Below are 26367 nucleotides of genomic sequence, written 5' to 3'. Positions count from 1 at the left end.
TATACATGTTTTTTTTTTTTTAATATAGCTAAAGTTTAAATTCAAATGGAATATTTAATAAGAAAATGTGAAGTTACTTATTGCATTTTCTGCTCATACAGTAGAGCACTCGGGAGCTTTGCTTGCTGTTGATTTAGGGCTTGCTAGGGAGTCAACAGTAGAAGTCCTATTAGTTCTGCTCGAATGAACGGTTGGCCTAAAACTGGATTGTATTGTCAAAATAATATGGCACATGGAGCATGTAAGTACAGAACTTTTTACTGAAAAGTAGAAAATGTTAATTGCATAATAGCATTGATGTTTAGGGATAGCATGGTTTTTCAAGTGTTTGCTTGTATACAGTTAAGTGCAAGTGGCTGTTTGTGTTAACAGAAACAAACTTTCTACATTACTTTGGAATTTTCTTTTAAAACTGTTTAAGCATATTTACTTTTATCAACACACATTAGATTTTTGTGGATTTTAGACAAATTGAATTTTATTCTATGGATCATGTAATTGCTAGACTGCCTTTGGTAATGCATAAGCCTGAAAATCACATATCTTTTCTTTTGTCTTCTTTTTTGCCTTGAGTAATACTGACATCTTCCCCCCACCAAAAAAACCAAAAGAAGAAACAAAAAAGCCCCTCTCAAATCCCCCCCCCGAACACTTAGTTTAATGAATCAACTGAAATTGGAAAATTATCAGCAAAACATACAGCAATAAGTTGATAAAATGTCATTGTCATATGGAAATTTGATATTAACATAGTATTGATAAAATTTAGCTGTTATTGCAAATCTTTTCCAATGTTAATTGTAATCTTTGTGTATGTACTTTGCAATTATTTTCTTCTGCTAATAGTTTTAATAAATTGTGTAGCACGTTTATTTAAAGCTTTCTTTTCTTTTTTTTTTTTTTTAAATATTCAGTTAATGATTGTGGGAGGTGACAGGTTGACAGGCCTAGAAAATGGCATCCTTTATTGAAATTATTAGAAATTGTTTATTCCAGTTAATGTATCTTGCTTTTGTCTGTAAGAAATTTTTATCTATTTTGCTTAAACAATAAAAGTTTGATATTTCAAGTACCAGTAGGCAGAAGGAGATTTTTGGTAAATGATTTTTCTTTTTTCTCTGCTTTTTGACTGACTTTTTACTGGCTGATGGCCTTGTAAACCTGATGGAGAATGAAAGCTGTTTTGCACTGTTTAAAACAAATCTTCTTTTCTGTGACTTTCTGGTTGACATAGTGTGATCTTAAATTCGTAGGTCACTGTTATACACTGGGGTAACACTTTGGGTAGGCTTTGAGTTAAATTCCTTTTTTTCCCCCCCTGAAATCGCTTGTATTCAGGTGATCGTGAATTTACGTAGCTGTTTGTTTGATTTAAAATTTGAGCTGCTTGAAAATTTTCAAAATTTAAGTTTTGGAGAAAATAAGTTTAGATAATGTATGTTTTTTAATGACATTCTGTTGATATTTCCAATGCGTTCATTAACCTATCGACTGAAATGAAAGATCCCGCCGTTTGGAGCCGTACGGACTGAATCACTCGCATGCTCCGTCCTTGTAAGATTCGGTATGTTGATCATTAATACCTGGTGGCATTGATAGGAAGGGTCAAAGTGAAAATCTTAATAAAAGAAGTAAGAAAACTTTTTCCAGTTAGAGCACCTCGGGGCGCTGCGGTGCCGTCGCGCAGATCTTTCCTTGCCGCATGCTTGGGGCGCGGATGTCATAAAAAGAGAGGCAAAACCTGTCAGACCCGTGCACTGAGGCTACATCTGCTTTTGAAACTGTCGGTCTGGAGGCGACTGATAAGACAACCAAAGGTAATCTTGAGTTGCGAAAAGACACAGAATAGTAGGATTTAAGATGATAGAGGAGAGAGGTGAGGTAAACAAGAAAGACAGACTTGGGGATGATAGATTTGTACTTTGAGTGTTACTAAATAACATCCCCCGCAACACAGCAGCGCATATATCTGCTAATCCTGTAGTGACCTCCTGGGAACGTGGCGTGTGTCCCCATGGCGTTGTCTCTGTGCGCAGCTTTTTGCTCTCATGCTGCCTCTGTCCCCAGGAAGCGCGACTGGGATTTTTCCCCGGGATTGGACCTTTTGGTCACCCCCGTCGGGCATCGCACTGGGCGTCTGCCGAACCTCTTGGTGTTGTGTTGTGCTCCTTGACGTTAGGTGCCGTGTCTGTGCCGCGTCTCCCTTGCTTACAGGCAGCAGACACCTGAGCAGGAGAGTATTTAAATTAAGTTACTGGCCGCATCCGTAGCAGCGCTATGATGTCACTTTGTGACCACTGTGATGTCGTCCCCTCTCACCCTCATATATTGGCCCCATCCTGACCTGTTTCACACTGTAACGCTCATCCTGAAGCCAGGTGGGTCGTTTGAGACCTGAGGCCGGGACATAGGTGACCATCACCCCTACGCCGCGGGCACCTCTCTGCAGACGGGGACAGGGACGCCTCGCAGGCGCCCGGCTGCGAAGGTTTCCTGCAGCGCCGCTTGTCGAGTCTGACCTACGCAGTGGCCAAAAGGTGCGTGATACTCAACCCAAGGTGGTTTGCGTTTTTTTGAGGGCAGTTTGTTTAGTTTTGTTTTACTAATAGATTTCTGTTTCTCTCCCTAGTGTTTACTTGGCACTTTGAGTATTTTCCTCATGTTTGCATTTATCAAGTGTCTAGTGGTGAGCTGGCCTCGTGCTATCGTGTGACACCTCTTAAAAAAAATTACGCCTCTTTCCTGGAGATAAGGAAGGAAGCAAATTATCCTGGGGTGCCTTTCGCTGACTTTTCACTTGTCTTCCAGCCTGAGCAATGTAGTGGTTACCTTTGTGCCAAAATTAATTATGGATAACTTTGGAATTGCTTAATCTGTCAAAAGCAACAAGAGAAGAAAAACTATTTTCCCTGCCAAAGGACTGGGTTCATATGGAATAGACAGTTTTCTGCATCCTGTAATATGTTGACTTTCAGAATTTCCACTGAAGTTGATTTCTGCCCGCATCAAAAGTGCGTGCCTTTATCTTGAATTAGCAGGGCCTCACTAGCAGACGGTGGGAGAGTTAAACTGTTTTTCCTCTTTCTACGGTGAATGTATTCACAACCTAGGCGATGCGGACAACAGGATTGCCCCCTCCTTGGCTACCCTTTCCCTCTCTTGATCCTGAAGGAAATCCCAGTATGGCTAATGCTGTTTAACGAGTCAGTCTTGTATCAGTTAAGTATCTACTTGTAATCTAAACAATGTAGTTGGGTAATTACGTAACTTACTATATTCCCAGCACAGTGTCAAATGAGTGATTTTATTTCTCCTACAATAATTTCCGTATGTCTTTTTCACCAGTGCTGGTTTGTGAGGAACAGCTCGCTGTTTGGTTGCGTTGTCTGCCAAACCCGCCCTGCAGTTTGGTGCAGACAGTAACTTTATATTTATTTGCCTGGAATGAGTTGAAAGGCGTTCGCGGGCCTGTGGTTTTCATTGTTCTTTCCCCTGCAAGTGTCACGAGATGTGTACTCCATCTGGTGGCAGGATTACAAAGGAAAATGAAAGCTTTAGTAATAGACTTGCAGGAAAAAGTAAAAGCCTTTCACTGACTGTTGATTTAACAAGGTAATATCGCCATAGTCAGAAATTAAATTGTTAGCCTCGGGTTTTTCCAGAGCAGGCTTCTTGTTGTTTAGAATAATTTTCTTTATATTACAGCAAGCAAGTGGTGCTTAAACATAGCTGCTTAAGTCCTTTTCCCGCTCATCACTGTAAATCAAAGTTGATTTTTTACTCACCGTTCTCATTATTTGAGATCCTTTTGTTTTTCTCCGTCACTTTACAGAAACATAGATGCTGTGGTGCGGCGTGCAGTAACTGTCCAGCCAGCGTGAGACGTAGGGTATTTCTATTCGATACACGGCTTTTATTTATTTATTTTAACTCTAGTCTCATGCTCAGGCTTGGGCATCGAAAGCCTTCCAGCTTGCTCAGGGCTTGGGCCGCTGCTGACGCCTCCCACGAGCGCCAGGACTCCAATGAGGAGCACAGCTGGCCAGCCGCAAGTTACCTTTCCGCCTCAGCCCCCAAACTGGCCTTTATTCCCCGTGCAGAACAGGTTGGATCACGCTGCTGCAGCTTGCTAAGTGTTAGAGCAAAGGTTTACTTGGAGCTTGCGAGACCACTGTCCCTCGGTGTGACTGTTTTGCTGTCTTTAATTTTTTTTTTTTTTAATCACAGAGAATTACCAATGTCATGTGGCAGCATGATTCATCTCCTCCTTATTGTTCCTTGCTTAAAGGATAAAAATAATTATATTAAAATAGGAATTCTTTTTTTTTAATTTGTCTTCTGGTTTCTGGAGGGCTCGCGGGTCATTCTGGCTTGGTCTCTGACATCACAACAGTATTGCAGGAGCTGAGGCTTAGAGATTAATGCAAAATAGATTTGTAGCAGCAAAAACTTATTTGTTGCTTTAGGCTTTTCTATAGGAATTCAAGAATAAAGCTTGGGGGCGAGGAAAGCTTTTTTGTGAACCATGCATGCTATTTCAAAGTAATATTTGCTTGTCTCGGTAATAACAGTTTTAATGTTAGACACCGTTGGCAGGATTTTTACAGAATAACTCTCATTTTAAGCACATCAGTGCTCAAATATGAGTGCTTGTATATCAGTGAGATATAGAATGGTATCGTGTCATCTTGTTATGTTTTTGTTTTCTTGCTTGTCCACTCTGATGAGTGTTTATGAAGTTACTTTTAGTTGCGGGCCAGAGGTATTTTAGGGGTTGTGAGTAACAGTAGCGTGTCTGTTCAATAGCAGTCAATAAAAGGTCCACATCCCTTCTAGAAGTTTTGAGTTATCGCTTCCTCCTTTCTGAGTGCGCCTGTGTTAGGAGTTTGGGAAAATAATATTAACGACATCAAAATTCATGTGTTGCACAGTCCACCATTCTAAAAAATAACCGGTGCCATATTGCTTCCTCGTGCTCCTGGGTGCTTTGTCATGGTCATTGCGCACTCCTCAGCAGCCTTCAGTTTTAATAGCGATTCTAATGCTGTGCTTAGCGGGAATTATTTGATGATCTGAGGTCTAACGATTTAAGTTCAAAAACTTTCAGCCCACTTGGAAATATTTCCTAGGACGTGGGAAATCGGATTATAGTTCGTCTATCTGTTTTAGGGGGGTTCTTTAAGCGTCTGCTAGGATGTCATATGCATCTTTTCTATGTTTTCAGTTACGTAGGGAAGGTATAAAGGCTTAAGTAGTTCGTTGCTGAGGGATGCTGCTGTGAGAAAATATTTTGTATGTCTTTGGTCGCCTGCATTTGGAGGGTGAGGAACATACTGATTTCAGTTGAACAAAAGAATCTTGTTCGGTACGGTTCACCAATATATTTCCTGATAGAAAAAGGTCTCTCTTTTGGTAAAGCTGTCTTGATTTGATCAATTCATAGGAGTAATGCAAGAGCGTGAACTACAAAACAGTTGTTTTCAGGATTCATAGGCTTTGAAAAGTATGCTGCAAACATTACTTTCTATGAGCCCTGGCATATGATAGGATTTTTATAACACAAATTTTTGTCACATAGTGGTAATGACTGTTATGGAGAATTGCAAGCTACTGTATTTTAAAGATGTTCAGGAATATGCCTTTTTTTTTTTTTTAAATAAGATAGTGTATATATAAGGCTTTGATTAACTGAAACTTTACCCTTTGTGTAGTACCATATCTTTCTGGGCTTTGATGCAAAGGCACAGCTTTGCTCTGTAATTAACACAATTAGACAGTCAAAGTTCAATATATGTGAGGTGATCCTGTAATTTTTGTTTTTTAATCTGAAGACCTCATGTTCAGTTTCCAGATATCTTGTCATATAGTGGATTTTTAGAGGCTCTGAAAATGCTACTGTACTCATCTTATTTCCAAAAGATAATAAGGAGGCAGGAACTTAAAATATGATCAATAAGCTCAGTGGTTTGTAGTTTGTCGCTGTCATGGAAAATACTGCTCTCCAGTGCATTAAAATGCAGACAGTCAAGGAAAAACGATCTTGGCAAATGAGAAAAACAGGCTGCTTTTATTTAAACTTTTTAGTCTAACAAAATGTCTCTTTTTCTCCCTTTCAATCTTCACGTGCTTCTGGCAGCTGTGACCCTGCAGAGTTAAAGGAGCATTTTACAAAGAAACCTGGAGAAACAGGTGAATATGTTTACCCAGCGGGACAGCCTAAAGCATGTTCTTTTCCCCCTCTTAAACGAGGAGCTAACAGCATCGGAAAGCTGTTGTGGAGCTTTCTCCGAGGCTTTGTTGAGTGACTTTGAGTGCAGAAGGCTTCCCCGCTGACGGAGCAGCCCCGTGGGAGCCGTGTCTCCTGGGGGTCGTGCTTCATCTCGCAGGAGACGAGCTGAATTCCAGCTAGACGTGCCCAAGGGCAAGGAAAGCAGGTGGTGTTGCAGGCATCTGGGTGGTTTGCTGTCGTCAGGAGTTGCGCTGAGCTCCTGTGGGGTTTCTGCCATCAGCCTTCAATTTGAAACTAGCAGACGCAGATGAAGCAGTTGTCCAGGTTCTTCCGTTTACGGCTTGTGCTGTGTGTACACACACTCACTCACTCACTCACTCTTACATGTGTGTTTATGTCTTACCATTTATACTTAACATATATATATACGTGTGACTTTTGAACAAAGAAAATGCTATTGTTAAAATCAGCTTTAAAACTGATTATTTTGCTACGGTTATGATCATGATTATGATCTGTGTAAGAGACATACTCTTTTATAGGAATAAAAGCGGGCATTTTGTGCTTGCGGTTGCCTATTTTGGAGTTTAGCCTTGTTTGGCAACACATGGAGACCTGTATATTAACAATCATTAATTTACATATCAGTGTGCTGGAAACAGAGCTGGTAGAAACAATGTGCCTTTGAAAATTTTGAATACATTTTCATTATTCATTCAATAATGCAGATGTATCTTACAAGCATATACAGGTTGTTGAAAGTAGCTTTAGTTGCAGGACATGATATATTTCATTGCGTAGAGACAATTTGGGCTCATTTCATGTCATTTTCTGGCTCCTTACTGAATTTTTAACCTGGTTGCTAGTGTCATGGGGTTTATTTTCTCCTATTAATAGCACACCTTTAAAGAGGTAGGGCCCGTTCAACTCGAAAATGTTGAGATAGTCATTTCATTGCAGAAAACGGAACTGTGAGCGCTAGACAAGTGCTGAGAGTTGTCTTACGTTTAATGGTGGTTTGTGAAAAAGATTGTAATTACAGAATAGATACAGAAGAGTATTTTGACAGCTAAATGATGAGCCGAGTTAACAAATATAGAGTATTTAAAAAGTGTAAATAAACCCAGCATATTTTGTTTGAGCTACATTAGTTGTTCCCTCAACGGAGCTGAATAAACAGTAATTTTCAGATAGAGGGCCAAGGGGTAAGGGAGGGTTTAGGACAATAATCTCCTTAGCTGAAACAGCTGGAGCCAGAGCGATGCATGAGTTACGGGATGAATTTCCATCATTGGTAAGATAGCAGCAAGTTTAAAGGCAGAGCATTTGGTAGGTCCCTTGAGACCAGGGCTGAGGTCTGGGTGGGTGGAAGAGAATAAACCATTCAGGTACTTGCCGGTGAGGTGTTTCCTGGCCAGAAAGGCATGGTGACGCTCACTAGCCAGCCTGCCTCTAGGAGATTTCATTAAGTGAGTGGAAAATAGGATGCTGAAACCAGCTACTTAACTCTTTATTAAAGCTCCTACATCTGTGACCTGATTTTCAGTGCTCATCGTTTTTTAATACACGTGTCAGCTTATTTTTATATTTAAATATGGATCTGAGATTCTAACATTACCCATCCATTAAAAAAAAAGACAAAACTTGACTGTGGTTAGTTTGATTAATTCAGTTTTTCTGATTACTGATATGTATACTAAATATATAACTAGAGAGGGTAATTTTGTTGATGATTTAAGAAACACATCCAAGCTAGACAGCTGCGATCGTCTTTATATCATATATAGTGTCATTCACTATAGTATCAATATAGTGTCATTAACTAAATATCCTAATATAGTGGCCAAAGTGAATGGAAGATAAGATCAGGCAGAGCAAGATTATTCTCAATTACCATTTCTCAAATCTGTAAATGTTCTTCACATCTGTCTCGGGATAACAAAGAGTTATATGAAATCTTCTCATAATGAAATAGAAAACCCCTTAAATATAAACTGCTTTTTTGCTCTTCCAAAATAGAGGTGGTGTATTAATCATGAATAAATATGAGTAATATTTCTAAAAAAAAAAATTTAGAAGCTAATTACCAGGGTAGCAGAAGATTTCACCCATTTGATAAGAATTTGTGCCTCTTATTAGCCTAGGGAACAAACTGTGCAGGCGCTTGGACACAGAATGCCAAATTATTATGAAGTATTTATCTCGGGTGACATCTTTTGACTAAAATTTTAAAACCACAGGACAAGACGACAAAACACTTTGCCACAGCTAGTCTATTCCTCTCCCCACTCAACACCTGGACATTGTGAGTAAATTGTGTTTTAAAGCCACCATTTTTGGCATATTTCCTCCAAGCCCTTTCTCCTGTGACGCGCAGGATGAAGGGCTGGTGGGGGACATGTGTGGTCAGTTCCCATATCAGATTGAATTCTTTTTTTCTGCAGTCAGAATTTATTTATTATACCAGTCATCTCTTCAGTCCCAAGGCTCAAATACGTATTTTGTTATTTGTTTCTTGACTCTTATCAGTATATAAAGTAACACATTATGTTAAAACATTGATTGGGCTGGAGTTGGCAAGGGGCATTTCAGGGGTGAAATGTGGTAAAGAGAAGAGAAAGAAAAAACGCAGAGGTGAAGATTATGAGGCTACCAAAGCACAGTTGATGGAGGGAAGAGGAGGACAGTGAGGAGAGACCCTAGAAAAATTCTAACAGAGAGCAGTAAAACAAGCTGTGTATGTGCTATGAGGTGAGGAGGAAAAAAAAATCCTAAAACCCAACCCAAAACCAAAGCACATCACAAAACCTTAGAAAGAAGAGGTGGCGCACATGGACACTTTGACAGTTGATTCACACCGGCTAGCAGATATTTGAGTGTCTGTGGCCTTTTTGCTCTGTCTGTATGCCTTTATATATCATTGCTTCTTTTAGCTAAGTAAATTTGGAATTTGAAACAATATATAGAAAAGATTATAGAGGCATAAGTGTTGTTGCACTCCTAAATCCTTTATGTGCTTTGGGAAATACTGCTTAGGTAAATGCTGCTGCTAATACTATATTTTGTTGACAAAACTGTCAACCTCACTGCACATGTGTAGCCTCTTCCCTCATGTTCTGTGTGACGGTGATTTCAAGTGGGGTGAATTCTAAGCTTAACTACATGTGGTACTTATTTTAAGTGGTGATCAGATAGAATAAAATTCACAGTTTTTCCATTCAGTATTGAATACATTTCAAGATCATGATTTCCTTCAGTAGCAGCTCACAGTAATGTAGTTTGCCCGCTCCTGTTTGCCTTCTAACATGCCTTAAATTGCTCAGGTCTAGTAAGAATCGCTACTTACGAGTGAAGTTGGTAAGTTTAAAAGTAACTTGATTAAACATCTAACCAAAACTCGAAAGTTAATAAACACTGTCCTAATGCTCTTTGTCATTGGCCTATATACAGGAAGAAATTGAAGCAGATGGTCTAAATTTAGGCCTGTTTGTCTTGGTTTAGAAGTAGCTTATTTGGATATAGTTTTAACTGGGGGAGGGGGAAAAAAGCTTACGGTTTGCTGTGGGGTAGCGGGTTACCACTTTGCAGCAATGGAGTTACAGAAACTGTACGAGGGCCAGCAGAAAATGCAAAGGAATAAAAGGTCCAAATGCTTTCTCATTAAATGCAATGCCTGCTTTACAGTAAGTGTCTACCTATGGGTTTGCACCTAGGTAATGTAAATCAGTTTATTAAAACAGATGTGTGTGTAAAATCTGTAACTTGATATTACAGTACATGGATCTCAGGAATAAATGTGGAGTCTTTCAGTGTGTTTTTTTTTTAATCTCTTTGGCAGAATTGTATTTATAGTACAAATGTCAGCACTGTCAGCAAATGCATAGGAATATGGGCTATTAATTTGAACCATTTGGGGGTGGGGAGGGGGAGAAAGTTGAAGGAGGAGTGGAATGCTCATTAGACTGCTTGCAGAGAGACTGCTGTTGTATTCCCATTTTCACTAAGTAAGATGTATTGTTTTGTGAAAATTTCCAGGAAAATTCAATTCAGCTTATTTTTGCATCCTCCAAAACAAAGACTTTACAGATACTTACGTCTTAGCGACTGTTGTAACGACTAAGTGTCGTTTGTTTACTTTTTTGTCTGTTCATACATTTTTTACTGTACTTACATTGGCGAAGCTGTTTTGGGGTCCCCCCCATTCAAAAAGATAAAGCTGCCCTTCAAACCCCTTATTAGTTTCTCCATTTTGATATTTTGTCTTTTTTGTGTGTCAGTGAACGTGTCACACGTGGTAGCGTCACAGATTCTTAAGAAACTTGGGATGAAATGTTGGGGCTATATAATCTGCTCTCATGGTTTGCCATAAAGAATACTAGTGTTAAGAACCACTAGTATTAGTAACGTCAATAACGAGTAGTCCCCTGCCTCCCAGAATCCCTCCGCCCAGGAGGTGGTTTGAAAGCTGGCTTTCTTGTTTCAGAGCGGAGACAAGAAGCAGTACTGCGTGGCGCTCTGCATCTCCTGCGGTGCAGGTAGGCGACCACATGCCGAACTTGCGTACCCGGTGAAAATAGGTGCCGCTGCCGCGTTTTGGGACGCCGTTTTGTGTGTTTGTGTGGCTGTAGTTTGTTTAATACCACGTGAAGAGCAAGGTGAGACTCGGAAGCGTCCTAACTTTGCAGGGAAAGAGATGAGAAAATATGCTGAAACTTGCTGTTGATATGTAATGCTTCTGCTTTTCTTTTCCCAAAGAGTTAATTGATACTGCAACTTGGAAGTAGAGCACTTTCCTCTTTACTGCCTAGCAACAGCCACCCCCCTCCGGCCTTCAGGTTTAAACATTCACATGCTACAATAGCCCATTTGTACTTCCAGCGAGCAATTCAGGTGATTGCACATTAACGTATGTTGAATACTAGGGGGCATTTTTCAGCCTCCATCCTAATTTCCAAACAGCTGCATATTGCTGTTGTTTTTGTGTTTTATTTGTGTTTTACTCCATCAGAAGTGGTGTGGAAATCCGAGTTTGATCATGAGAGATGCTGAAAATGAGTTAGACCATTTAAGCATTACTCCCTGAAAACACCACCTACTGCGCAGGAGCCGTCACTCGTTTCTTAGTTCCCTTCGCAGAAGAAGAGGGACAGAATTCTGAGCGAAAGCCAGAAGAGGCATGAAAATATTTGGGCACAGGTTGCTTTGGGGCACGAGTATACCCTTTTGGGGTTGCCAAGTGGAAGGAAAGAATATCGTATAACAGTGTAAAAGGTGAAGATGGGGGCAGGAGGATAAGGTTCCTTTCCTGAGGTTTTCCTGAGAGGTACTGTTGTACCTCTAACCTATGTTTCGCCATAGGCAGCAGAGCACGGTGGTGCTGCCTTTGGGCGTGCAGTTTCCTGGAGGTGCCTGGACCTTTATAGCACAACCGGTTTGGATTTTGTGGCATAGAGGGAGCTTGCAAAGAAGGAGAGGCTGCTGAGAGGAGTTGAAGTGAGCAGACAGACCTTAAAAGTGGCAGAAAGCAGGACTTTAACGAGAGACCTACAGCAAACTGTGCAAATTTATTGCAACATCGCAAGTGACTGCAAATCTGCTGGACTAAGAGCAAACCTGCAGGACTCTCCTTGCAAGTAGAGTGACTTTGGAAGCCAAATACAAACCTCAAAGCAACCCTAAACTTAAGACCTGTAGATGCTTAGGAGTTGGCAAGAAAATACTGAGAATTACCTGCTTTAAAAGGTCGATCATTCTAGTTGAAAGGCTTGTAAAATCTATTTTTTTTAATGTGAAAGCCCATCTGATGTTTTGGGAGGACTCACTTCAAGGAAAATACACAAGCATATCTACCTCAAAGCTCTGGCCAGCTTGCTATCTGTGTGCACCGAGGTTCAGTAAAGATGTTACGGTGAGGTAGACTTTGCAAGAGCTCTGTTTTGTAAGTCTTACACTTGTACTTAATTGTTTATATGGGAGCTGTTTCTGAAAAAAACATCCGGTCCCAACAGTGGATTCTCAGCACTCTGAAAATCTGGCGTATTTTATGCAGCACATAAAGATGTGCTCAGGACCATTCCTCCTTAAAGTAAACAGGTAAATGGACCAGGGCTGAGAAACATCTGCCTGGAGCAGCAGTGGAGTGAGCTGAGCTGCCTTGAACCCAGTGATCCTCCTGTGGCCTCTTTCAAGCTTCTCTTCGTAAGATGTTTAACTTGCTCCTTTGGAAAGAGCTTTTTATATCCGTATGCAATTAGATTTGCAATATAACATAGGTAACTTCAGGACACTGTTTTGGTTATCCAAATTGATTTCCTGAGTTGTGTGTTAGAATCGAAGGGTCACTTCAAAGATACCAGTATTTTAAGTTAAAATAAATTCAGCTGAAATGCTGTTCACCTGGTAAGATGGAGATGATCTGAAATAAGCCATATGGTATGACGTTTATGATAACATTTCCCTTGTGAAAATATGTAGAAAGGGTATTGGCTCCCATTTGTTTATTTGCAGATTTCATTTTAACGAATACATCTGATTGATGTATTAGTTTAAAATTTGTACAAATGTATTTAAATATTTTCATAAGACATCGAAGCTGACAGTATATCAGTAGAAATCTCTCCTGTCCCAGTAGAAGTGCACTAGTAAGCTAACAGATACTGATAAGAAACGTATGGCTGGTAAATGAAAGGTAGAATCACAGGATGTCTTCTGGTTGACTGAGAGTTTCCTGTACGTAGGCTTAATTTTTTGAGATATATGATTCAAAATTAAAATTTTACCTTATTTTTAATTTTAAAAATTAGATATTTGTTTGAGGATTCATCCAATTCCAAATCAATCTAAATCTTCAAATAATAGGTAGCTTTTCTAAGCATTGCTAAATTTTTTGAGAATTTCACTTAGCTGCCTCCCGAATTCCTCAGTGTCCTTCAGGCACTGGGGTCTTATTCCAAAGTTAAATCATGCAGTTTAAACAAAGATGTCCAGTGCTGTCAGAATAACACCTTGCATTCAATGTAACTGCTTTTCAATTCACAGAGTAACCTAATGATTGGGAATTGAAAGGAATAAAATACTGCCAGTTGGGCTAAGATTTTGAGAACTTTTGAGCAGCAGAGTTGCTGTATAGTAAGCAAGGTTTCAAGATTTTTTTGTCAGTAGGTTTTTTGTATAAAAAGCATTAGTAAAACATTCATTGCTATTCACAGACATACAGAATTTGGCTCTAGCTCTAAGTTAATGGAATTACCTTAGACAGTGAAAGATACCACTTGGACTTGATTATGTAGCTGCTCACGTTTTAATGAGCCACTGACATATTTCCTGAGGTCCGTGAAGAAAAGAAAATGATATCGCTGCAAATTCTTGCTGGGTCAGTGTTTTACCAGATAAGACAGGGTTATATGCAAGCACTTTCAACACGGGAGGTTTCTTTTTGTTGTCCTCCTTTAGCTGTAGTATCCATTGTCCTTGGTGTTTTAACCTGCTGGAACATACAGAGCCCTGTTGTTTGAAACTTAGGGCCTGATTCTTCTCTTGCATTAGGAGAAAATACAAGTAAATCCCTTTGTAAACAAGAGATAATTAGACCCATGACCTCTAAGAAAAAATACATGCACTTTGCTGTGTTAAAAAGGGAGGCTAGGATATCCTTGCATGTCCCAAATAAAGATTTAAGTTAAGTCATACTGACTGGCGTTGTATCTTAGGACATCGGAGAAGTTTATTTAAACTATTATAGCTGTAATTGGGCATAGACATAGACTGTAGTGTTATACTTGCCTATAATGCCGTATATTATACAGGAATGGTTGTCCTTTGTTTCTGTGAAGTTTGGCAACTATGGAAGTTGATAGAGGGAAAAAAAAGGTGATGGTAATCTTACTGATTTTGGAAGAAAATGACATTATTTTGAGAAATCTTGCAAACAAGAGATTGCTTAGTGGAGAAAGAGGTTTCTCATCTAGATTTCTACGTTCTGTGTCTACTTTAATTTTTTTTTATGTTGTCAGCTCATCTGTTGAGCACAATTTACTGTATTAAAAAGAAGAAACGTATGAAGGAGTAGATCAGTTTTTGTTTTAGGTTTTTGAAGACTTGACAGCTCACTCGTAGGAAGAGAGGAGATTTGCTTGCTTTTCAAAAAGGATTTTTCTACCTCATTTCTTTGAACAAGAGTAACGATGAGTCATGGCAATGATTTATTTTGCATTGAAGTACACAACTTTAAAAGTATCTCATCTTTCCTCCCGTGACTCCCAAAGTTAAAAGCCTTTGGGATTTTGAAAAAGAGCCCACTGAGGGGGTCTGAAACTGTCATTTTCCATATTGAGATTTCTGTGGTTCATTAGCTGTTCTGAAAATGGACGGCGGTCATCTTTTTTTTGTATGTATCTCTAGAAATATAGGGGAAAAGTGCTAAATGATGGTCGTTCTCATCTTGCACTGCACTGGATAATTAAGCAACGTGTACGTTGCTGAAAACTGAGTACTTAAACAATTAGGTGTAAGGATGATTAAAATGAAGTATAAGGTACTTTGATAACTGAAGTCCACAAGTCAGGCAGATCAGGCAATTTGGTTTCTGCTCATAGCTCTGTCATTGCTACCTGTCTGCCCTTGAGTGGTTTGTTTATCCTAAACGTTTTCAAACACTTGAAATTGGGGTTTCATTTCTTGGCTTAATATCGAAGTCCCCTGGCTTTCAATTTTGGATACACAATTACAATTGGAACAATTGAATTATTGTTCATTTGCAATTGTAAATGAACAGAAAGTAATAATTTAACAAATTATGTGACATTAATCTGAGGCTAATATTTAAATCTTAGGTGCCTTGTTCAGTTAACCGTTCTTTGCACTGGGAGGCATGAAAACAAAATTAAAAGCATGAAAACTAACTATTCAGTGGTGACAAGCGTGGCTGCTGTGAGGTCACTATTGTCTTATGTTGGGCCAGATCTTTAGGTGTGATTAATTGGTGTAGCATCATAGAAATGTTTAAAGAAAAGAAATTCAAATGGCTTGTCTTACCTATGACAGATCCATCATTTGAACCCGAATCTCAGTTCTGTGTGATTATTTTTTGAGCATTTTAAAGGCCTCTCCTCTTGAAGCAGTATTTACTGTTTGAATCACGTATCGACACATTTGCACCCCTGAAAATGTATAGCTAGCGCGAATCAGACCCCTTAAACTCTCAACTGCCTGATTTTTACAATTTCTGTTTTCAATATTGTTACAAATTGCCCATTTGCACATGCAGATAAAAATTGTATTAAGTGTGTCTTTACTTTTGAGAATCTGATGTATTTGGAACAGTTTATATCAAATTTACAAGCCAGATTTCAAATCATTCTCATGTAATTGTCATCACAGATTTTGTATATGTTCAATGTCTTTTTGGCTGGCTTGCAAAGGGTCCTATTCTTCTGTTCTTTGCCCAGCAATTTCTGGACTCAAACACTAGTGCACATATGCAACATTTTTTGAACCTTAGATGAGGGATTTATATGACCACGATTTGCAGATGCTACTGATTCGTGACACACCAGGAATATTAAATTGCTTCAAAAGACAATCTGGTACCACGTACAGAGTAATGTAACAAGAATCTTCCTTGTTCTGGGAAGCAATTTATATCTAAAGTTGCTTCTAAAATTATGACTTACAGTATCAGGAATCACTAAAATTAAGAGTAAAAGGATTCAGGGAAGATATAAACTCTCATAATTTCTGCAGGGTGAACATGTACTGCACTTGTTAACATGTATTTGCAGACAGATTGCTTGCTGACAGGTATTTATTTTTCAAAACTTGGAAGCTATGGATTAATTGAGATGACTTCTGCAAATGTCAGTTGATGATTTGTTGATGGATATACTCTTTGTGTTGTAACAGAGTTGAACTTTTGCTCATCATCTGTCTTCCATGTCTGTCCTCTGAAAAATGTAAGAGCTAGGTCTTCTGAAAAGCCATATTTTCTACAGGGTCTTGCTTGGCAGTATAGGACTCATGATACTGTGTATCATGATACTGTATATACTCGATTTTGTAGAGAACAATCTCTTTTTTTGTTGTTTTTAGGGTTTTTTTTACATCTTGTCATTGACGTTAGTGTGCATCTTCACAGTTATCTTAAAATATGCATGGATGTTTTCATTTTTTAATTCTAATGGAATTAAACTTTCACATTTAGAAGCTGAAAAATGTGAGCCCAAACTTAAATCTTGTAGAAATTCATTTTCAAATTATTAAAGTGTATTTCTTCCCAAATATGATATTTTCATGTGAACTTCTGCTCGTAAGACTGCTTCAGTTGCTACACTTACAGTTCAGTAACGTTATTTTGAAAAATTTTCTTTTCCTTCACCAATAAGTTATAAACAGTAACCTATTTACTAATTGTAAGCCTTTACAAACTAATATTAAAAAAAAGAGAACAAAAGTAAGACAATGTCAATTTGAAGAGTTGTCAAGCATGCATAATAGTGCTGTTGCTCCTGAAACAGTAATTTGTTGTTGATTACAATTGAGTATAAGTAATAGGTGAATTGCAAATAAAATCACTATTTTTTTTCCCGTTAATTGTAAGTAAAATATGATGGAGACTTGAAATTTGAGTGAATATGTTGAGTTGAGTGGTGTTACACAAAAAATATTGTAAATACTGTTACATTGTTTCTGTGCTTAATCATAGTGAAGTATTGGGGCTTTATCGTTGCTATTTTTTTCCTAGAAATTGTGTAACTGAAAGTTGTTATTTGATAACAGAGAGATCCAAAAGGAAACATTTTCAGCTAGAGATGGCATGTTATTGTGAAAAAGTAAGGCAGATACTCTCCAAGAAATCACAAGCATTCAGAGTTACAGATTTTTCAAAATTCTAGGCTGAAAATAATCAGAGACTTGGAGAGTATTTGGGGGATTATTGTGTATGCTAGCCTATTTTTTACCACTTTTTTGAGCAATTGTTTGATAGACTGTTGTTTGAATCTAGGTTGGCCGTTCTCAGGTTCTGAACCATTTGGGAGATCTGGGTGCTGGCTAGGTGTCAGCATAATTGCCAAGCAAAGGCCTTAGAAAGCTTTGGAAAGCTCACTTATGGCAGATTTCTAACTTAGCAGAGTTTAGTGTGCTGGAACACATAATTACTTGTTTTTCAATAAACTTTAGGAAGACAGAGTGGAAACATCACAGTCATTTTTCAGTGCCTTCCGCCATCTGCCCTGACATGCTAGGTTGGCTGGCATCCTGATGTTGGCAGGCAAGATTTTGGACTATCCCGTTAATTATATTTAAAACATTTGAAGCAGATTTGACTGTCTAATATGGTAGACAGCAGTAATATTCTTAAGTCCTGTAGTGAGAAAAAAACCTGAATAAAATAGCCCAAGTGGGAACAGACTGACAAAGAACTCAGAAAAACAGGAGGTTTGGCCTGTGACTTGTGCACGCACTTTCAGCGCGACAGGGCAGGGTGCCTGGGGACAGTTACCACTGCAGCAGTCTAATACGCGGGTGGATGTCAACGTGATATAAACATGTTATGGAGTTTTGTTTCAAAGCGTTTTTTGCCTGCACACTGAATCATTTTCTGTATAGAAGACTTGAGTCACTTGCATTTATTTCAAAAATACCCAAAAGCACACAATATGTTAAAATAAATGAAAAGCATTTTTCTATTAAAGGACAGCACGACTGAATCTAGAGTCACTGTTCCATTATCTGATGCTGTGAATTTTTTGTAGTTCTGTAGAATATATTTATTCTGTGTCCGTGGAAAATAAAAACTATCATAAATCATGCTTTTTTTTATGTTTTGCTTTGGAAACCTGCAAATTTCTGGCAGGCAGTCCCAGTTCATGGGAAACCCGATTGGTGGGGTTGGAGACCACCCAGTAAAGCAGCCTAAATAACAGGGACATGTAGTTAAAATGCAAGCAGATGTGGCTACGGCAGATTATGTTTCATGGAAGCATTTAGTTAACTGTCCGTACACACTCTATGTGATGGATCCAAATCGTTGGTTTGTGCAAGTGCTGTGGGCATGTTGAGCACTTCCTCAGCGGTAGCATCTCAGCCCTTCATGGGCTGATACGGGATCTGAAATCCTCAATATATGTAAACATTTTTCAAATTCTGCCTGGACAAAGTTTGTGGGTAGAAAAAAAAGCGTATGCACGGAAACCTAAAAATATGATAACTCTGCATGACGCATTTCTTGCACTCTGAGCATCTGCCACCAGATACTATTGGAAAGAGCGTGTTAGGCAAGATAACTCTTTCATCTGGCACAGAAGCTTTATGCAAAAAATTGATTGGTGAATTTATTGTGACCCACAAAGTTTGAAAAACAGCTTCCTGGCTGAAAAATTGGCAAATCAAAATTCTAAAATTGTATGTGTTCTTAGTTCTTCCTTAAAATCTCACTAATTGCTTTATCAACAGTTTCAGTGAACTGGAAGAAAAAAGTAGAAACTAACAGTCAAAAATTGGGAAAATGGAAATTAGATTTACTTCTAACTCTGTAAAACTGAAATCTGGCTTTTTTTTTTTAATAGGCAAGTAAGTTTAGGGCATTTCCCACTCTCATTGAGTTATAGGTATTTAATCTTTAATAAAAAGAATCTTCTTTCAAAGTTTTTTATATTAGAGGAAAAATTTTCTTCTTGTAGATTTGTAAGAACAATTCTATAGAATCTTACTGCAGTTCTAGGCTTGCTTTTTTTTTTGTATCAGTTTAATGGGAACATCTCATAAGGAACTGTCAGCAGGTCAGGCAATAAAATAATCTTGTTTACACAGGAAGTATAATCATGTGTTGTCATAAAAAAATTTATTGATCTTTTCATGTTATTGAAGTGGGAAAGCTCTATCTAAATGGAAAAGTATATGCTTTCTAAGTTTTAAGCACAATTTTGTCTTTTTTTCAGCTCAGAAACCGAACATTTGAGGTGGAGCAGAATATACGTTGAAACAAGCTTGTGGCCTGTTAGAAAGTAATAGAAAGGATTTTACTGAAAGCTCTTTGAGATCATCAGATAAAGGCACAATATTATTTTGACAGTTACTGTTACATTTATTAATGTTGATTCTAACTTGAGGTCAATCAATCTTAAGTCCTTGGTTGCCCCACTTCAATAAATCATGCAGATTTACAGTAACTGAGATCTGACCATTAACTTTGGCTTCAATCAATGGGAATATCCACAAACAAGTAGCTGAATAACATATCATTTTAATGTAAGGGAATAAAAAATTTGGCTGACGTTATTAAAAGCAGTACTGGGAATGGAAATTGGCAATCACATGGCTATTGATTCCTACCAAGTATGCAACAGCTGGCAAAAGTGAGAAACATAATCATCCTGAGGGTTTCTTCAGCTGCTTGGATCTTAATACCATGAATCTTAATGCCTTGGCAGTTTTAAGAAGTGAATTCACTGACATTGGTAACGGTGTAGAGAATGACTACCAAAGTGCATGCAAAGTGCTGTTTTTTTTTCCTTTAGCAGCCAGGAAAGGTTGTCAAACAAACATTAAAGTTTTGTGAATTTGCTCTGTTTTGGGAAATACTGTTTTTACATATTGTTCTTCTTATCCAAGTAGTATGTAATAAAAATAATGAGACAAATTGATCTCTGCCTTTAAGTCCATGCAGTCAGCAATTTGTATCAAAGATAAGTAGCTCAGTCATTGTAAGGAATTGTGAAAAAAATGTTAGTGTTGTGTTATTCATAACTCATCAAAGAAGTCTACCTGCTGAGTTATTTTAATAAAATGTATGTCACAATTTACAATTTGATTTTAACATCCTGTACAAAAATTATGGAGTAAATAGTAAGTATGTTCATTTCTTTGACTTAATTAGATATGCTGTCACAGAATGTTCAAAGGCATGCTTATTTGATTAGGGAGTGGAAAGCAACTTACTGAGGGAGCAATTTGATTATTGTATCTTCTCCTTTTATTAATTCCTTTTATTGAGACTGAATACTCATTGAAATGTGCCACAATATTATTGGTATGGGATAAGTTTCTTGCAATTATTTATTAATGTTTCTATTGTCTGTGGGAAAAGTGAATGTTCTACTAAGGACTGTGTTAATCAAACAACTTTCTGTATTTCTGTATTGTCCAAGATTATGTCATTGCAGTAGTGGGCCTAGAAGATGAAATTGGAGACTTGTAATGTGCTAGAGATTGGATTAACTTGTCCATTTTGTGCAGGCTGCTTGAAGACTTACTTTAGATAACTTAGGTCGTTCTTCAGATTTAATCTTTTTTTGACAATTATTCCTCCTTCAGAAGCTCTGAAATCTGTAACATAAGTTCAGTGTTCTTGTAAAGATTTTGCACTTTGTACGCTAGTTACTGTGCTATTGTAATGCAGACTATGATGCAACTTTTCTCTTTAGAGCATGTTTGCATTTTTTTAAAACCTATTGGATGTTAGAATATTTATTTCATCCCTATAAATGTGACAGGCATTAGATGTTTGAATGCCAGTAGGCCTTCTCTGAGCTTTTTCCAGGCTATAATAGAAAATGTTACAGCTTCACTTTTTACTTTCTTTTTTTAATGGTCTGTTAAATTATACACTAATGTGGTTGGGAATGGGGAAGGGAGTCTGTGCTTTCTTTCTGCCGTAGATTTACCTTTTGTGGTGTTCTCCTTGGAGTTAGCGCAGACCGCTCTGGAAGTAGGATCAATATGTTCAGTTTGGTGTAACTTGCAGCTTAATTCTTAAAAGCGCTGCGGTGCTCGTAAAGGCAGATATTCTCTTGGTGGGATTCGCAAATACCTATCCGTTGCAATAAAGGTTTTTAAACCATACGTTATTCAGCCACCGCTTCTGATGCGTGTGAGATGGCCAAGGTATTTTTTCAAGTTCCATTAGGGACCCTAAGGCGAATGAATATCTTTAGAAAATTGGTCTTTTCTGTGAAGAGAAGTTTGTGAATGAGAGTTTCAGCAAGTGTCTGTATCTCTGTGCTTGGAAATTAATACCTTTTTGATCCTTTTGATTCAGCATATAGCTCTGTAAGCTTTTTGCTCTGTATTTCAATAGTGCTTTTGATTTGAATATTTGAATAATGCTGTTTTTCGCTCATGCAGTACAGGCATATAAGTAAGCAGAGACCTTTCATGTGTCCCTGCAGCATGTCCTTCCTCTACAGTTATCCTCTATATGCTCTCTACGCTTGAGATCTTACTGTGTTTGCTGCGGGGAGAGGGAAGGGTGGTTTTTCAGTGCTGTCCTTGCGTTCATTGCGGAGCCAGTCTGGTCGCAGATGTCGAACAGTGATACAAACCAAGTGATATAAGCCCACACCAAGCCATCTGAAGTGTCTGCTGGCCTGTGGGGTAGATAGCGCGAAAATAATTCCCAGGCCCCTCTTCTGTGCTGCTTGCCAAGCTGTTGGCTCAGGTAATCCTTTATAGGTACGAAGTCTGAGGAAAACTTCCTGACAAAGAAGATAGTATTTGGGGAAACAGTTCCATTCTACTCAGCAAATTTTTGTTATGCTTGATGGATTTAAGCCAAACATGTAATTATAACTAATTTTCAGCATCACTCCCTCTCTGAAGTCTCTGAAATATTACTTCAGATTACATTCTTTTACACTAAATGGTTGGTTAAATTGATGCAATATCAGAAACCTGATCAGCATCACAGAGATTAATTTTGAAGCAATTACTGTGATAATTTCTGTGGGATTCTGTACATTTCAGTTGGATACTTTTCCTAGAAACACTTATTCCTCCTTTTTATTCCCAAAAAATAGGGTTTTGCCTCGCTTATTTGTTTTATCTCATAACTGGTAAGGAATTATTTGCAAAGAAAACAAAGGGCAATTTTTTGCGTGTTTGATCTATTATGGATCCCATATTTCACACAAAATTATGGACTGCTGCTTGTTGATAAGGTACAAGTGTTTTGGAGGGAGAATAAACAGAAATGGTTGTGTTTTCTTTTTTCCCTAGAGATTTATTACAGTTCCCTAGAGAAGAAGATACAGATGTTGCAATGAACATTCTGGCTCAGTGGACTTCTCATGGCCTTGAAGATGTTCAGCTAGCAAATTACTCTGTTTTGCTTGACTTACCGGGCTCCTCTTCAAACACAGTAACTTTGAAAAACAGCGGTGAATGCTTTTATCCTAGTGGACAACAGTGCAACAGAGAGACCAAAAAGCTTCATGCTCGAGACCTCCTGTACTCGTATGCAGCGTACTCTGCCAAAGGAACTCTTGAGGTAATGTGACCATTTGTCTTTGTCATTTATGGTGAAATAGAGTTAGAAAACAACAGCTTTTGTTGAGTTCAGCTGGCAAAGTACACCTGGTCGAATGCCAAGCCTGAAGATAACTGTACATGTTCAGTTAAGATGTGGCCCAAATCTCAATTCAAACTTAAAAATTAGGCAGATCTGACAGCCTTACAGGTTATTTAAAAAAAAAAAAAAAAAATCTGAGTTGATGAATTAGCATCTATTGCTTGTCAATGATAAGCAACCTGCATTTTAGGATTCGTTAGCTGCCAGGTGAAAGGAGATTTTTAGATCATCTTCTTCTGTCCTCTTTACTGTTTTCATTGGCTACCTTCATATATTTGCTTTCCAAATACGTTGGGGGCATACAAAGGGGTAGTCGTTTCCATTTACCTTCCTGAAATACTATAAATCTGAATAAACACTTTTGAAATATAAAAGCTGCAATGTAAATTCCACTGTTAATTGCATTATTGTTTTCTTTCTCCTCTATAAAATAATGTGTTGCTTGCAATGATGCAGCAGTTTTTCAGTCTTATTGTTTAAAAGATAGATATGTTTTCATGATTTAGAACATTAATAGACTAAATAGGAATAGACTGCAATGGTTTTGAGTTTGGAGGATACCTCTTCCAGAATACCTTTATGCTTTCTGAATATCTCAGTAATATTTATAGCATATCAGTTAATTTCTACCAGTAAAATGCAATAGTTGTGTGTTCTCCTTTTGTTGGGGATCAAAGTGTTTGCCTATAATTGAGGGATTCCTGTCATACAGAGGAGTGGAGTGGAGCTGCTGCCCCCCTCTGAGGGAGAAACTTCTCTCCATCTCCTTTTTCTGTGTACTTCACATGCCTGCTTTCCAGGTTAAGTGTCATCATGCTCATATTCTCATTAAGAAGTGAAATTAAGCAGGCAAGGACAAGTCTTAGCTTTCATGGTATGTTCTTCAGCCTTCATGATGTGTGTAACTAAAAGCACTAATCAAAGATTTTAGCTTATCATATTGTCAGAAAGCTCACTGTGTAATACTATTTTCTTGTACTAGTCTGTTATGCTAAGAGTAACTGTAATGAGATAAAAATACAGTTGTGGCCTTCAAGATTTATTTCATGAATGTAAATGTGTTACTGTGAAATTCATGAGATAAAAGGAAATCCAGCATCCCAGGGAGAACCACTGATGTACTTACCAGCTACACATGTACTGGGTTGAGTTATATTTCAGGATACTTTTCTCTGCTTGGATTCAGCAGGAATCAGGACTACATATGCGGTCAAAACACTCATCAATACCTATAACTTGGCTTTTTCAAAATGGAAGCTTTTAACTGAGCCAAAGATTGACTGCCTGTACACAGTTTTTATGGTCAGTTATTTGAGATGCCAAGCACCCTCCCACTGTTTCAGATTTTTTTTTTCTTCAAAGAATCTACCCTAAGTGTCTTTAGATCTACAAAGCTTTACCTTAAAAGGTAGATTGACCTGTTTGTTTAGGCTATGGAGCAATCAGTGGTGATTTCAAGCTTATGCAAAAATTTCTGCTATTTAGACTAAGGGAGTTAGAAAATTTTTAAATGAGAAGTAACAGGTGGTGGTTGTTGCTGGGATCAGCCTTCAGAGGGAGACATAATTGCATGCAGTAAAGCTACCAGTTGTCTGTTTTGAATACGTTGCAGTGGGTTTTGATTGCAACATCTTGAAGTTTTTCCTGTGAAAAGATGTCCTTGTAGCAACGACTCATAATCTGAATAATTTTCTTACAAATGTGATGCATCCTTAATGGAGAGTTTCTATTATGTGTCACATAATCGGTTGAATTGCTAAAATTGCTTCAATACTGCTGCTTCATTGTATCTCATTTGTGTGTTTGGTTTCCTAGAAGTTCAGGCAAAAACCATTAAGTTATTGCAGTCTGCCTACCAGTAGAGCTGTAGTTCTACTTTCCTTGTGACAAGGTTATTTGTAGAATAGCAGGACTCATTTTCTTTGAAGACCTGTCATATCCATTCATCATATGGCTATTGTATATGAGCTGTCCAATTTGTGCTTTCTGGTAACAGTCTGAACAGCATTTGTGATATCTTAAATCTACTTCAAAAACCTACTTAGTGCCATTGTGATGGATGGTGCACTTTACTACTTCTCTATAATTCATCATGCCCTGAGAAGGTGACACTGTTTACCCATCATGGTGACAGGCAGGACAGCCTACCATTCTAAAGAGAGCTGTCTTGTCAGGTTTGAAATAGATATTACAGCGGTTATGTAAATAATGTACCACAGACCAGGTCAGTTTAAGAAAAGAATGACTTCTGTGAAGCATATTTTTAATAAAACTTAACTGTGAGCTATCTTTTATAGGGTTTAAACCTTTTGTTTGATGAAAACAAGAAAGCTGTTCTGGCCAACATAGTAAATATAAAGGGAAGTTACATTGCATCCCATTTATGTGCTAAAGTAAAGTCCATTGTCAAACAGCAAAACTAGCGAGCTCCAGCGGAATGCAGCCTGGTGAATCCAAACGTGGTGGTGTTCTTTGCTTTGTAGCATTTGTCTGCCTGAGCTGTGGCTGCGTTTGCTGTCTCTGACAGAGTGGTGAAGGGATTATCTGGGGAGCTGTCAGCGTGGCATGTGGAGAGAGGTGTCTGTGAACCTGCAGAGATCAAGAATACTCCTTTCAGTACCAATTTTGTGTATTGTGTGACTGTAGGTGCATATTGTAGCCCATCTGTTAACATGCACAGCAGTGATCTCCAGAGCTTAGTGAAGAGTAAGCAAGGATTTCATCTTGGATGGAACTGCAGCAGAAGGTTGGGTGATACTTAGCTGATCTGGGTGGGTTATTTAAATTAGGCCCACTGAGTACGGTGATTTTAGGAAAAGGCAAGCGTTCAATTTTGGTTTTGCAGTGTTCATCTGCTCTACTCCCTGTTTCTTTAGCAACTGTAAAGGGAGAATCTTAGCAGATGTAATGGTTGGTGTGTTGAGACAACATTTGAAGATGGCTAATTAAAATGAAGATTATATTTACTGTGTATTCCCTCGCTTTCTGGTTGTTTACGTGACCTGAATTTTTCCTGACCTTGCTTTCAAGGCTTTAAATTTACTCATTCTTTGCTTTATGGATGTGTACAAGGAGCTTCTGTCAATCCTAAATCTGCTGTAATACCTTTGACAAAAAATGTGGATGCTTGGTTTCCTTGGTTATATAGCACTGCTCATGCTACACTCCAGTTGACTGACTCTTTGGGAGGAAGTGTCTGTCTGCAAAATGCTCTGGCTGCCTGCTAGTCCCTTTGCTGTTCCTTCATCCTTTCCTTTTTTCACCCTGAACAGTCTCAGCCAGCCCAGGAAAACAACATTCTCCTTTCCTGGGCTGTCACCTCCTACACTAACTGGACTATATTGGTTCAGGAACTGGGGGTGGATACAAAAACAGCACAAATATTGGTATTAACAATCCTTGAAATGGGATCATGCATGCAAGCAGGGATTTGAGCGTTTTTTGAGGGTGGAAATGAATCATCCCTGTCTCCGAGGCACTTCTGACGCCCACACCCACACCCAGTCTCCTTTCTACTTTGACCTCTCCTAGGTTCCTGTGCCCTAACTGCTTAGACTCCTCTACTATGCTTCACCTCCATGCTATTGTATGTGTTCTCTGCTGGTTCTCTGCATCCCTCTGTTCCAAGCGTCCGCTGATTTTTAGGCACTTTTACTTCCAATTAGGCCAGCGATATCTTTGATTAGCTTGGAGGGGCTGCAGAAGCCTCTGTGCCACTGAGAGGAGCAGAAAAGTGAGGCTACCACTGTTTGCCTCTGCTTGACTCTGCAATATGCAGAAGAGATTCTCCGCATCT

General features: G+C 38.5%; 1 protein-coding gene across 19 annotated transcripts in view; it reads left to right on the top strand.

The window, feature by feature from the left end:
* NAALADL2 (N-acetylated alpha-linked acidic dipeptidase like 2) overlaps positions 1 to 26367 on the top strand; it is a 524823-nt gene that overhangs the window by 244694 nt on the left and 253762 nt on the right. For all 19 annotated transcript variants that reach the window (XR_011142818.1, XR_011142817.1, XM_068954255.1 and 16 more), the window contains one exon: positions 22220 to 22490. Coding sequence is in view for 17 of the 19 variants with exons in the window: in XM_068954255.1 (XP_068810356.1) it covers positions 22220 to 22490 (271 nt within the window). In the remaining 2 variants the exon portion in view is untranslated. The remainder of the gene's footprint in view (positions 1 to 22219; positions 22491 to 26367) is intronic.

This window comes from Struthio camelus, chromosome 9 (genome assembly GCF_040807025.1).
Source record: "Struthio camelus isolate bStrCam1 chromosome 9, bStrCam1.hap1, whole genome shotgun sequence".
Classification (NCBI taxonomy): Eukaryota; Metazoa; Chordata; class Aves; order Struthioniformes; family Struthionidae; genus Struthio; species Struthio camelus.
Note: the sequence above shows the minus strand (reverse complement) of the source record. Positions and strands in the feature narration are given on the sequence as shown.